Source organism: Daucus carota, chromosome 1 (genome assembly GCF_001625215.2).
Source record: "Daucus carota subsp. sativus chromosome 1, DH1 v3.0, whole genome shotgun sequence".
Lineage (NCBI taxonomy): Eukaryota > Viridiplantae > Streptophyta > Magnoliopsida > Apiales > Apiaceae > Daucus > Daucus carota.
This window is the reverse complement of record NC_030381.2, coordinates 35,715,990-35,729,624: the sequence shown is the minus strand read 5'-3', so window position 1 is coordinate 35,729,624 and position 13,635 is coordinate 35,715,990. Positions and strand designations below refer to the sequence as shown.

General features: G+C 34.1%; 2 protein-coding genes across 2 annotated transcripts; both read right to left on the bottom strand.

Moving 5' to 3' along the window:
- Positions 1–734: 734 nt before the first annotated feature.
- On the bottom strand, positions 735–7,330 carry LOC108212018 (ATP-citrate synthase beta chain protein 2). The gene is made up of 17 exons (XM_017383781.2): positions 7,033–7,330; positions 5,894–6,013; positions 5,667–5,769; positions 5,002–5,067; positions 4,777–4,900; positions 4,469–4,603; positions 4,049–4,109; positions 3,866–3,942; positions 2,993–3,148; positions 2,776–2,904; positions 2,556–2,688; positions 2,348–2,475; positions 2,059–2,164; positions 1,881–1,957; positions 1,658–1,728; positions 1,238–1,522; positions 735–1,104 (listed from the first exon to the last, which is right to left on the bottom strand). The coding sequence occupies exons 2-17, from the start codon at positions 5,991–5,993 to the stop codon at positions 1,029–1,031; spliced, it is 1,827 nt and encodes a 608-aa protein (XP_017239270.1). The 5' UTR covers positions 5,994–6,013; positions 7,033–7,330; the 3' UTR covers positions 735–1,028.
- Positions 7,331–8,737: 1,407 nt separating this feature from the next.
- Positions 8,738–12,838, bottom strand: LOC108214029 (uncharacterized). The gene is made up of 13 exons (XM_017385808.2): positions 12,685–12,838; positions 12,436–12,590; positions 12,284–12,332; positions 11,975–12,121; positions 11,287–11,387; positions 11,128–11,197; positions 10,638–10,728; positions 10,413–10,482; positions 10,195–10,290; positions 9,985–10,084; positions 9,792–9,878; positions 9,604–9,683; positions 8,738–9,201 (listed from the first exon to the last, which is right to left on the bottom strand). Exons 1-13 carry the CDS (start codon positions 12,731–12,733, stop codon positions 9,064–9,066), a joined length of 1,233 nt encoding a protein of 410 aa, XP_017241297.1. The 5' UTR covers positions 12,734–12,838; the 3' UTR covers positions 8,738–9,063.
- Positions 12,839–13,635: the final 797 nt, after the last annotated feature.

Sequence of the window (13,635 nt, the reverse complement as noted above, 5' to 3'; positions counted from 1 at the left end):
CTCTTGTCACGCTTTATTCTCTAGCCAATATTTTATCGTTCATCAGTTTGTCATCCCTGCGCCCCACTTCATAGTTATCCATCCAGTCATGAATAGCCCGTTCAATGATTTTTAATTGTTTTTATCTAAGACTATGTTTCATATGACGTGTCGGGAAAGAAATAAAGCTTTTTTTTTTAAAGAAAAAAATGTAGTTCTTAAAAAGCTTTTGTTCCAAAAATATAATAATTTAATTAATAATTTTGATGTATATACAATATACATTAAAATTATAACTAAAGGAACAACATCTTCTATTTACAAAAAAAGTTTATTAATGAGATTTAAATATTTTTGGATATGAAAATACAAGTTGACTTCTCCCCCGTACACCTAGATATCTTAACATGATTATAAAAGTTGCACGCACTTGCAGAAATCTTAAAATATAAGTACGTCAAAATCAATAAAGCTTTAGATAAAAGAAAAATAGCTACCGCTCTTAAATTATCAACCTAACACAATCACGTAACCGCACCTTAAATTTGTCTCATAGGATGATTGGTGTGATTTGCAAGCATTCAAAACTGAACTCCCACCAGATTGACATTGGTTAAAATCGATGTCATGGATCAAAAACAAACCGCAAAAGCCCGAAGGATTTTCAGTGAAGTATATTTTTGTTCCTACTTTGGCAGTACAATTAAAGTTTAAACCAAATAATTCCAGTACATAATATATATAATGTATACTAATGAATAGAAAAATATTAAATCTTTTATTATCTTTAAAACTAACAACAAAAGTATCCATACTCTTGCTAACTATGCCAGGTTTTTGGCTCAGAGGTTTCCTTTCCTTTGGTCAAAGCTTCTCGAATATAGCAGGACAAGATACACTTCTAATAACTAAACAAACAACTCACAAATTATGCAGGAACTTCTGACAAGATACAATTCTAATAATAACTAAACAAACATCTCGCAATTATGCAGGAACTTCTGAAAGGTAACTCGAATGGAATAGGCTGTTACCGTCAAAGAAACCCCTCATTTTGTATAAAGAACATCTTCCCATGGGTGACGATATAGTGGCTGCTTCAGTCTCTTTTGGTCAAAGGTATGCCTGCAAATTCAAGAAAGAGGTTAAGATATATTATTGGATTAACCACTTTAACCACATTTTTAAGAAAGAAGCTCACTCAGCAAGCAGATAGCCAAGGACATTAATAAATATTACACAACCAAATCTAACTCACCCAATGAGACCAATGGAGCGGGCAAGGACAAAAAGCCCATTCAGATAACCAATACCAACAATCTCATCAATTTCTGGTTTGGTGAACATTCCACTCCCAGCTAAGAGATCCAAGAACAGAGATCCAATGGCACCATCAACATTAAGTACCAGGTTATTTGCCTTTGAGAGAGTGTAGTTTTCAACTTGAACTGCATACTCCATGTACTTTACAGAAGGAAAATGAGTACGTGCAAAGAGCTGTAGAAGCTCTACTCGCTTATCTCTGTTGTCACCTCTCTTTATCCTATTATTTTATTGTATTCCACATATAGAATAAAGAAACTCCAGTTAAGCTTCTATTTAACAAAGAATACACATTAAGCCAATTTGCAAACCTTTAACAGATTTAATCTAAAGATCAAAAAGGAACCCACTCTACCTATGTCCGATTCCTGGAACACGAATTCCTTTCTTTTTCATACTTTCAACAAATTCATAAGGTGTAAGATTCTGGACATAAAAGGTGCAAAAGTTAGTATTTTTACATAGTTAGAACTGCCAAAAAACCATAACTCCCTGTTTTCAAAGTGAACCGCTGTTTCTGGGACCACTGTGGAGTTTAGGGAGTTATTGTAATACCGCCAAATCAACCTCAGACTCACCCTGTCATAAGCATCCTTAAAGTATCTAGCGGCATCATCAATAGCCCCACCAAAACGTGGACCAATTGTTAACAAACCTGTTGCATGTATTAATTTATTCAATATTCTATTACAGGCAGGTTGTATGAATGAACACTCAATTAAAGAGGCCATAGTATGCAAGGTATCTATAAGTTACCTGAAACAAGACTAGACACAAGGTCTTTTCCAGCCCTTGCTGTTACTATTGTGTTGTGAGCACCAGATACACAAGGACCATGGTCGGCACATAACATAATGCAAATCTGACCAAGTTTAGGTACATTAATCAGAAAAGAGCAAGATATTGATGCTGCAGCATTTAGATGAAGCTAGAAGGCGTGGAAAGTAGAAAGCAAGTATTCAGCAAACTGAACAACAGGTTTTAAATACAGATTTATGATTTGCAAGAGGAACTAACATAATACACCACATCATGCAAGGCTGACCTCAATAAATTGTGTACAGTAACGAGGAAGGCTGCGCTTGAACCACAATAGGGAGATAACGTCACCAACACCATATCCTTGTTCAACAATGGAGGACATGGGAACACCAGCATAACATGGCTCTTCACCTGCAGTTTAAAGTGACATACAGTTTCAGAGAAAGAAATAAAATGGTTGCCGTGCTGCAAGCAAAATGTCAACTTCTTACCTCTATCATCAGAGATGGTAGATATAATATGAGTTGGAGCTCGTACTTTTCCACTCTTGATCGCAGAACTAAGATCCTCAGGGATTTGCGGAGGTTGAACTTCCTTTATCGGTGAAATCTCCCCTCCTTCAGCCTAACCAAAGAGCTCAAATTTGGTAATCAAGATATAACAGTACAGTGTTGCTGAATGTGATGAAAATCAATTGCATGAGGTTTATACCAATTTCTCAAATGTTTCCTTGATTGAAGTTTCGAAGGCTTCGTATGAAGTTGGAACAACGGCCCCAGCATCCTTAAGTGCCTGATTCTTGGCCTGTGCAGACTCCATTTCTCCACCACTCTTCGCCCCCTGCATGGACAACACAGCAAAATATTAAACCATTCCTAATCAGCAAAATTAAATTAACTTTAACAAAGATCTTATAGTAGAAGCTCACCGCATGACCAAATTGTACTTCTGATTTGAAAAGTCTTGCACAAGTTCCACTGACCCAGGCAACTACTGGTTTGTTAATTTTTCCCTCTTTTAGGGCTTCAACTAAGGAATATTCATCTCGCCCACCAAGCTCCCCAAGTACAACTATCATTTTGACCTGAGCCATACCAATATCAAGCAAAACAAGAATTACATGCAGGGCCAGCAACTTATCAAATTTAGAACTGAAATGTCAAAATTTAAGCCTTGTATCACATGCATGACATCATTGGTGGCAACATAAACCAGGCATTCTGACAATGAACTGTGATGAAACTTCTAAAGCTAAATTTATAGGCATAACCTGATTTCTCCCTTGAAAAAAAGACTTAATTTTGTAAATATTTAGTGTTTATTATTCTTCCGTAGCCCCTTTCCACCAAGAATTAGGGTTTTTTTTACATTTTGCAGCCGTTACGTAATTTTGACAGGTACTGGCATGCAGTGCTCTTATTATGGAACATAGTGAGAAAAAGAACTTAGTACTGTTAAGAATTTTAGCTTTTGACAGGTATTTTCTGATGGGGCCACATTACATAGTATTGTTTAAAGTATTTGCTAATGAGGAGTTAAGGACTTGTGTGACTACACTTAAAGAATATTTAGGGATATATAACTGTTACCTACACTCACCGCAATAGACATCATAGTGATAGACTACACCTATAACAGTTCTTAGATCAATTTATTACTATGCACTTCTGAATAAACATAATGTAATATTTTGGTTCCCATATGCAGTCTAAAGCCTCTATCCGACAGGGATTTTGATATTTGCAAGGTAACTTTTTGCCATGACCTCTTGGAAGACGGTTCAAGAGAAACAGTGCTATACCTGAGGAATGTTGTTAAAGCGCAAAACATGATCAGACAGGGTTGAACCTGGAAACACATCTCCTCCAATGGCAATACCTGCAGAACTAATAAATTAGCGCCTGCATTTTGTGCAGTTTAATATTATATATTAAATCATTAAAATAGCAGAACACCGTATTATATACCCACGATGTACGGATACCTTCATAAATTCCATCAGTCACACGAGCAATTGTATTGTACATTTCATTGGACATACCACCCTGTAGTTCATACCAACTGTAAGTGCATCTCATGATTATCAATTAGCCCTATTGATACATGACAATTCAAGACTATACATTTTTCTGGAAGGGAAAGGCCAAAGGAAATTCTACACTATCCGTAGAACATCTTGTACGATAAATGTGCTATTAATGTCTAGAATTTACAGCATCTAATAGTTTAAGTCATAATCCTATCAATAACATTTTTTATTATTACAACAGATAAAGGGTTCATAGAAATATGGAGCATCAAGAAAGTCTTTATCGCAGATAAAAGGCTCATAGGCAAACCATGTATAAAAATACACAAAATAATATACAAAATGTGAAGCTCTTTTAAAAAAAAAAATACTTACAGATTTTGAGACGAATCCTACAGATCCAGGCCTATAAAGCTTGCATTGAATGATGTTATCTATTGTTCCAGCAGTGTCACCAATCTTAAAAGCCCCAGCCTGAATACCCCCAACAGTAGCAGGGCCAATAACAACCTGAACAGAACATCAAGGTTCAATCTTAAACTAAAATTTATATTACTCCGCTATAACTTTAGAAGGCATACATGAAGTACACATGCAAGACTTGATTCAAGTTAACATGGGTAAGGTGTACTCTAACTATATATCTGAAAAACAAGTCATAAGAAAACCTTGTCCAAATCTACCTTATTGTTTGCTCTTGCAAATGCAATCAATTCCTTGGTGTCAGACTCTGGAACACCTTCAGCTATTATAGCCACAACCCTAATAGTTGGCTGTTTTAGAGCCGATTTAGATGAATCAGCAGCACTGGAAAAAATGTAGAGCTAATGTGTTCATATCCAGCTAAAATAATGTGATGCTTCGTAGTATCTTTAACTCTAAAGAAACTCAGAAGTTCATGGACAGACCTTCTGAATGATGCGAAGTTAATAAATACATCAGCAGTAGGGTGCGCAGCACAGGCAGCTTCAATGCTGATAAACAGTGTAAATCACAATTAAGGTAAGTAATTCAACCCCAACCACACAACACTGAATGAGGTAGATCTTCTATAAATCTCTACTAAAGAGAGTACATTTCACAGAGTCTAATTGCAGGACAAGTTGTCACTAGAAGACCATACTTTTCTTCATTAAGATATATTGCATCATGGACCGAATTATGACTATTTTTATTTGCTCCATTCATAATCCAGTTCCAATCTTAAAATATATTAGAATCCATAACAAAAGTATCTTGCAAGGATCCTGATACAAAACTGTACAGTGGACCGTATTAGTTATTATTAATACTAGTGTGTGTTCATTCCCCTATGCTCAACAGTAATTATGGGGAAAATTATAATCATAAAAAATATAAGTGAATCAATATGACCATATAAGCAAAAGGTGGACTATAATAAGTTGTCATATAAAATAAGTTTAACTACATTACAGAAAAATTAACTAGTTAAGCTCAGAGAATCACAAAGTAAAATGTGAGTAGTTGTTATTGTGCAATATGTCTTTTCCGAGTTCATAGCTACAATGAATTGCATTAAGTTCAAAAAGGAGCAAAGTGGTTACAAACTAACGTTGAGTGTACTGGTATGGCGATTTCTTCCTGGCCAAAAAAGAGTTTCTGAAATCCTTCTGAACCAGGATTTATTATTCCAGCAACTGACGGTGTATCCCTACCTGTAGATATAATATAACATTACTTGAGCACGAAAAAAACAATTGACAATTTTGCATTAAGACAAATTCTTCAAAAAACATCATAATATTAAGACATCAGATCACAAGGGGAAGGTGGACACACCACAAAGAAAGTCAAAATCAAGCATCCGTTGGATAGGTAGTTGTTTATAGTTGTAGAACAATGCTTGTGTAGTCCTTGAAAATATTTGTCCAGTAGCCATGTTTGATCACTCAAAGGAACCTGCAAGGAATATAAACATATATACATAACTGTCTAATACCCAGACAAATGGTCAATTGCAATGTGGACTTCACCTAAAATGAAATAAAGAAATTGTTTGCCGGAGAAGACACTTTTAACATGTTTTATGATGAGACACATGACAGATCATCCTATTATATACATGTGTTTGTGTGTGTGTGTTATTTCATCTTGTTAGTGTGAATCTTTATGACGATAGAGGCAGCCTCAAACTGATCTTGTATTTAGTCACTTACTTCCTACAACTAAACAACAATGAAATACTCAAATACATGTAAAACTGTCAGTAAACAAATTTAATCATTAAAAAATTAATTTCCAAGCTTCACACGAAATACTTTATATAATAGAAACACCCTGATCTCATATATGCCAATGTAATACCATCAATGCTAATATGTTATCAGTTATTTTCAATCAAATTTAGTATAAGGAAAACTTCAAAAGCTTCATACATTTTTTTGATATCAATAACATTCTTAAGTTTACAACTCCTTGTTCTAGTTACGAAGTGATCTGATCCTTAATGCCGGAAATAGGATCTACATATGAGCATATACACTTCAATCAAATGGTAGTGCACCGAAAAACTGTAAATAACTCGCTGAAAGTTCTATAATTGTATGATCTCCTCAACATTTTAAGTACAAATACAGGCAGTCTAAATGCAGACTCGAAATATAAATCAAGGACTAAGAAAGTGTGATGAATCAAATCAAAATCAGAACTAGAATAAATTTCTCCTGCAAATCATGATGAATGGCAACAATGTGCAACTAATTAATCCCAACTCATCAACAGACGTAATCAGATCTAATCATCAAAGCTTACCAGAATTTCAAATTCCGCAGCTACTTGACTAATACAACACATATCACAAACAATTACAAACAGATACAGAAATTCACGAAAATCAAGCTCAAATTAACAGAAAAACGCGGGAAAATAGATCTAAATTAACGTAAAAACAAAATAAAAAATGCGGAGGAACTAATTACCTGAGAGAGACGAGAATGAGAGAGAGAAATGCGTAGACGCAGGAGTGAAGAAGAGAGATGTGTGTATAAATACACAGAGAAATGGAGTATAGATACACGTAAGGGGTAAGTATATGTGTGGAGAGAGAGAGAGAGAGAGAGAGAGAGAGAGAGAGAGAGAGGAGGGAAGGAGGGAGAGGATTAATATTCAAGTTAAGAGAGACAGACGAGCTACCCAGCGTCCCACCCCCAGTGACAACGATCACGTGGCCGTGAGTTGTTCATCCCTCTCCGAATACAATTAAATATTCTGCGTAAAATTACTCAGAGTTTATATATATTTAAGTTGCATTTATAAATATATTTCAAGTTTATAATATTTAATTTAAAATCGAGGATTTTAAATAAATTGTGAATCTTAATAATATTCAGTGTTCTAAAAATCGCCGAGTCGGCCGAGTACTCATTCCGAGTACTCGTTTTTTACCCCTCGTCCGATCCGAGTTCCGAGTAATCGGGTTCAAAACCGATTTATTAAAAAATCGGTCAAAACTCGGTTTGACTCCGAGTACTCGAGGTCAAATCCGAGTTTGACTTATCATTTTTTTTATTGTTTTATTTGAAAATTATTTCAAAAGAGACTAAACGTAAATTTATATATGTTTTGTCCTTTTTTTTTGCAAAGTATTGACATTAATTAGACACTTTATGTGTTTTATCATTAAAACTTGTGAATGATTATTATGTCAAAAACTATCAAACAAGTAATTTTTATTTGAACTTCATTATTCCAGGTGTGTTATTAAAATATTAATATTATTAGATAATTTTATTATTAATTAGTATATAACTATATATGAGAGAAAAAATTAATTAAAAAATACCCGATTAGTTATCCGATAACTCATTCCGAGTACTCTCCCGAGTTCCGAGTACTCATTTTTCCGGAACCAAACCGAGTTGGACCGAGTTCCGATTTTTACAACCTTGATAATATTATGTGATATTATTCAGGGCAATTTTTTTGAATTTTATAAAATGATAAATACAAATTAACTAATACTATAATTTATACTTTGCAAAACATTTACCAAGTATATTTCCAGTCAAAAATAAAAATGTTGGTGCTAGTCAAAAATAAAAATCATTAATAATTTATAAAAATTAATATAAATCCAGAATTCAATATATAATATACAATATATATTAAACATTTTTATATAATATTTCACTTATTATTTTATTATTTTATTCATAGTGAGAAAAAGAAAAAGTGGGTGATGTTCAACCCCAAAGAACAAATGAGAACATCAATTTGCAAGATTCAAAGCAGTTGCATCATTCATAATAAACAGTTTGACAGTTTGGTATGGGACTAGTAGAGTATTGTTGAAAGTTGGGTGGATCATTGATACTCAATTTTATTGGCACAACTTTGAGTAGAAGCATGTCAAACCAGTTCTTTATTTTACTACCATTCACTTCACACTTGTATAATAATCTGCTATTATAGATACCATCAATATTTCAAATAATTTATTAAAATCTGGGATCAGAAAGCTGGCCAACCATCTAAATATATTTATTCAGATCTTGTGCATTCTGCCTTTGTCAATAACATAATTTATATGCTGCGAATGTGACTGTTTGCAGCAGACTTTGTGATTCCTAAGCAATAAGAATGATGTCAAACCTTAACATTCCAGGCTGGTTTGAGATTTCGCAATCAAAAATTAAGGTGATGATGACATTTACTCAATATATTTCAAGACTAAGAAGCAAGCAGTACTAGAGAAAAGCTTATTCTGTATTTTTCTAATCTTCTGTATCCTATTTTATATTGAGTCTGCAAGAAAATATGTTTATCTCGAGTACAGGTTGAACTGTTAAAATATACCTAAGACCTTTTTCACTGTGAAGGTGGTGATCAAGTATCTGAACTTGCCCATTTACTTTTTAATGCCAGGAACTATGAGGTAAGCACTCTCATATATCTGATTGGGCAAGTCGGTAGCTATGTCAATTCCAGTAGGGCAGAATGTAGGCATGCTGTTAAGAACTTGGATAACATTTGATCGGTCCAACCAATGCAAGGGCATCGGTGAGTGCCATCACAAGATGCTCAGGGTGATCTTCAATGCAGGCATGTCCGTGCAGAGCCTGCATGGAATTCAGAGTTCTTCCAACAATCTGGTGCAGAAGATGGTAATGCAATTCATTAGTAGTTTGCAGAATACTAATAAGTTTATTAGTTTGCAGGAAAAACGCGGAACCTTATAGATTTGTAGACTCTGCAAGTGCAGATATTCAGTCCAACCTAATCAATAATAGTGCTCCTTAGAGCAATTAAGATTAGTGTATGCTGAACCTATGGGCGGATATTTTTTTAGTTGCTTGGCGAAGCATGATGTCTGGACTATATTCAAGTGCCAAAGACCATAACTAACTTTTATAATATCATTCATATTTCTGATATGCTTAATCTATCAAATAACTAGGAAATAATATTCCAAGTTGAGCAAAAGTTCACTTTAGTTCAGAGCAACTTATGACAACTAATGAAACAGGACAGAAAATAATTTAGTAACAAACCTTTCTTGCATACCCTCCATACGCTACCCCTCCAATTAATGCATTAGAGCTCGGTGAACTTGAATGCACGTTCTTGTCCTCTGAGTTGCATAAAGGACAAGAAAGTTGGTAGAAGAACTTCACGTACATTATAAGATAACAAATTTGGGGATAAACTAATCTTATAAACTGATGGTAAATATGAGTACTTGATGTGGTAGTTGTCTGAAAGAGTCTATGTTTCTTCAACCCATCTACTGTGTGAGCATTAGTACCACCAGCCAGTTGAAGGAAACCTACCACACAGATCTTTTTTGTTAAAATTGCAGATGCGCTGGCAGATTCATGTACATCAAGTAAACAAAATGGGCACAGTAGGTCGTATTATCTATGTGAACAAACCTGGAGGCTTGTCTTTAGCAGCAGCTATACGTACTGCAAAAGCTATTGCTTCCCTGGTGGCACCTCGCCCGATATCTCCACTCATGGGGCGACCGTCCAACTTCAGATATCATCGTATATATTACTTCTTAGAAATATCACATCATAATTTTTAAGTGCTTCCAGCAATGTCAGGCAATTTTGTGAGGATTAACAATAAAACAAGCTTACCTGCCATAAGTTAAAGAAAGACATATTGCCTTCCATAACTGAGTACATCATATTTATCGCAGGTATGGTTGAATCACCTATGTCAGGCAAGCTAACCTGGAAGTTAAAACAGAATAAATTTAAAATGTGACGGAGACTATTTTGGGAGTCATGGCTACTGATACTTGTTGTTGGGTCATAGGACGAGTCGAACACCTGATGAAGGTTTCTTTACTTACAGCAACAAGTTTCAGACAATCAACAGAATCTCCCAATCCATCCCAAAGTTCTTTAAAGAATGATATATGCCTATATGAGCAACGCCAAATTAGTTTTCGCTGAGTATAATCTGTGACTTGTGAGTACTAATCAATGAGATAACACTACCTCAAGGGAATATATGCTACTAAGTAAATCGGTTTCTATATTTTTATATGCAATAAGCAAATAACTGAACAGTATACCTTCCACTTGTATGTATCTCCACAGCATCAACATCACCCCTCTTCAGAAGCTCAGCTGTTGCAGCAGCATCCCTTATATATGTAATTTCCACTACATTAATTATATAATTGATTCAGAAAAGAGAAGAATATCATGGATGTCGTCGACTTAAACGAGTTCGAGCCGGGCGAGCTCGCAAGCCGCCCGACTCGAATTACAGACATCATGTCGAATTTTCAAATTCTAAACATGTTTTTTTTTTTTTTAGGACATTAGCACTTTTTGTTGAAATTACATATAGACAAGTGGATAAATCAGGTTTAAATGATATAAATGAAACTTTACAGTATATTATGGCTTAAGCAAAACGTGAAATCCTGTTTGAACACCCTGAGGACGGAGGGGGCAGTAAAAATAGGGAAATTTATGTACCAAAAGTACTAAAGTATCATAAGAGCCCAACTTGGAAATCAAATTAGAATATTACAAGAAACCAAGGGAGCGACTCACTTATTTTATCATATGGGCAAACAGGGAAGCATCTTCCACAGCCATAGCACCGTTCTGTCAGTACTCCATGCTGCAGATCAGTTCCATATACATAACAAAAAGTTATTCCCAAAAATCACAGAGAAAACAAAAATAAAATTGCATGAATTGCAGTAGCACCTGCAATGTGCCAACTGTATCATTCATAGATATAGCATTGGCAGGACAAACATTCTCACATGGTCTTGAGCAGTCTAGTGGACACTCATTTGGATCAAATTCTGTAAGAAGTTAAAAGTTCAGAAGATGTGGAAAAAAAATAAGACCTGCCAAATAAGTGAGAAACAAAATCCATACTATGCTCAGTTCCAAAATATGGGCGACATATTTGATCGGTTTGGGGAACTGAAAGTATCATGTGTAAGAACCTATAAATTTCGCATATTGGAGAACTGGAATTGTTTTATGGTCCTCTACTTAACGTTGGCACTGACACTATACGGGGCAACTAGCAGCAAATACACAAAGGTAATATTACTACTACACTCCTCTCCGTGGTGTATGATAATACTAAAAGTTTAACATCTGAAAGGATATGTGAAATAAAAAGAGCATCTATTTTGCAATACATTTTGCATAAAAAGTTACAACATCATGAAAAAGTGCCTTAAATAATTAATTGTACATACTATGTATTCAGAAAGGTACTCATTTCCAATAGTAATCCACAATTAATCAAAATCTTCTTACACAAGAACTTCACAACTCAAACCGCACTCTTTAAAATCTTCATACTTACTACCTTAAATTTTCAAACTTCGTTTAACTAGATTATCAGCATAAAAAATAGACAAGTGGTGAAAATTACGTGCTTTGCGGAAATGAAGATCCTCATGATCATTGACACTGATCATTACCCAAGGCCTTCGAACAGGTGTGATAGCTCTTGCAGCCTCTATACCTTCATTTACCGCATTTATCACTGCCCCATCAGCCGCACAATCGATGCAATCAACTGCAAAGAATCCAAAAACATATGAAGATAACACACGCACACACTTATGCATAAAATGCAAAATTCATTACCACAAGCAATGCAATTAACTGCAAACCATTCAAGAATACATAAAATAACACACACGAAAATATCATCTATAAATATGCAAAGGTTCAATACCTCCAGCTAATGTGTAAACTAGAGACAGATTTCTAATATCAACAACATCCTGGACAAATAAAAAAAGATAAAATTTTCAAATTTAATTCCTAAAAATAAGAATTATAAAAAAAAAAAAAAAAAAAGTGAAACTGTGTGAAATTAGATAAGACCTCAAAGCTAGCACCACAAATGAGCTTGACCCAATTGCCCTTTTGTAAAGATTCGTGTGGGGAGCTTGTGTTTAAACAAACCCCATTTGCTCTTACGAGATTTTTCACTTTCTCAAGACATTTCTTGTTGCTCTGAGTTATTGGCTTATCTGCACCTGCCAAACCATGAAAAAATATTATAACTTGAAACATAAGTGTGCAGCTCAGCTCTTTATACATATAAGGAGTTTGAGGTAGAGCAGATGGTACGTTGAAGCTGTGGGTTGAGAGAAGCATAGCAAGAGAAGCTTAGCGCCATAACAAAGTGAGCAAATGAAATAGAGAAACTACAAAGTAGAAAGTGATAAATGACTGAGCCTGCAAACTTTGAACATTTAATATATGGGCCGGACAGTGAGTCGCCCCGTTCTAAAAATCTGATGTGCACTGAGAAATGCCCTGTTAATTAATAATTTAATAACTGATTAAATTTTAAAAGATACTTTATAATTTTATGAATTATATTTTGATTTAAAAATTTTGATTTATTAAAAAGATCTTTAATAAATTCTAAATTGCTATCAATTAATTAATTTTGATTCCTAATCTATTATATCTTCATCTATTATTACTGGTGTAAAAATTGTTGGAACATTACACAAGAAAAATTAGTGGTTGAATTCATGATTATTACACCAACATGAAGTACACAGTAAATTCAGATGAATGCGGATATAAATTTTTGTTTTATATATACGAAAATATATGAATATACATGCTATAAATATATGTTCATATAGTATATATAAAAAAATTATACATAATTGTATGTAAATATAATGATTGATATATATTTTATGAAAAATATATTTCTGAAAAATATATATATTAATTATATGTCATTATATTTATACTAAGACAGCTGGTACTGAAGATACCAATGTAATGTACTAGTATATATTTGTCGAGAAAAAAATGTTGAACATAAAAATCTTAATACGAGATAATTCTGCTACTATAAAAACTAGAACTCTGTATATTTATACTCCCTCCGTTTCAAAATACATGTCCACTTTAGAAAAAATATTTTGTTTCAAAATACTTGTCTACTTCAACTTTCAATGTAAAGTTATATTTCCAAAATCAACTCTCCTCCACATATTTCAAATTTATATTTCCAAGATCAACCATACACCACACATTAAGTTCAATTAATGATTT

Coding starts and splice junctions, on each gene's coding strand:
- LOC108212018 (XM_017383781.2), bottom strand. CDS start 5,993: ATGGCTACTGGACAAATATTTTCAAGGACTACACAAGCATTGTTCTAC. Junction 2,476..2,555: donor TACCATCTCTGATGATAGAG/GTAAGAAGTTGA, acceptor TTTAAACTGCAG/GTGAAGAGCCATGTTATGCT. Junction 1,105..1,237: donor CGCTCCATTGGTCTCATTGG/GTGAGTTAGATT, acceptor TTGAATTTGCAG/GCATACCTTTGACCAAAAGA.
- LOC108214029 (XM_017385808.2), bottom strand. CDS start 12,733: ATGGCGCTAAGCTTCTCTTGCTATGCTTCTCTCAACCCACAGCTTCAA. Junction 12,122..12,283: donor AGTTTACACATTAGCTGGAG/GTATTGAACCTT, acceptor GATTCTTTGCAG/TTGATTGCATCGATTGTGCG. Junction 10,291..10,412: donor ATTGTCTGAAACTTGTTGCT/GTAAGTAAAGAA, acceptor TTTAACTTCCAG/GTTAGCTTGCCTGACATAGG.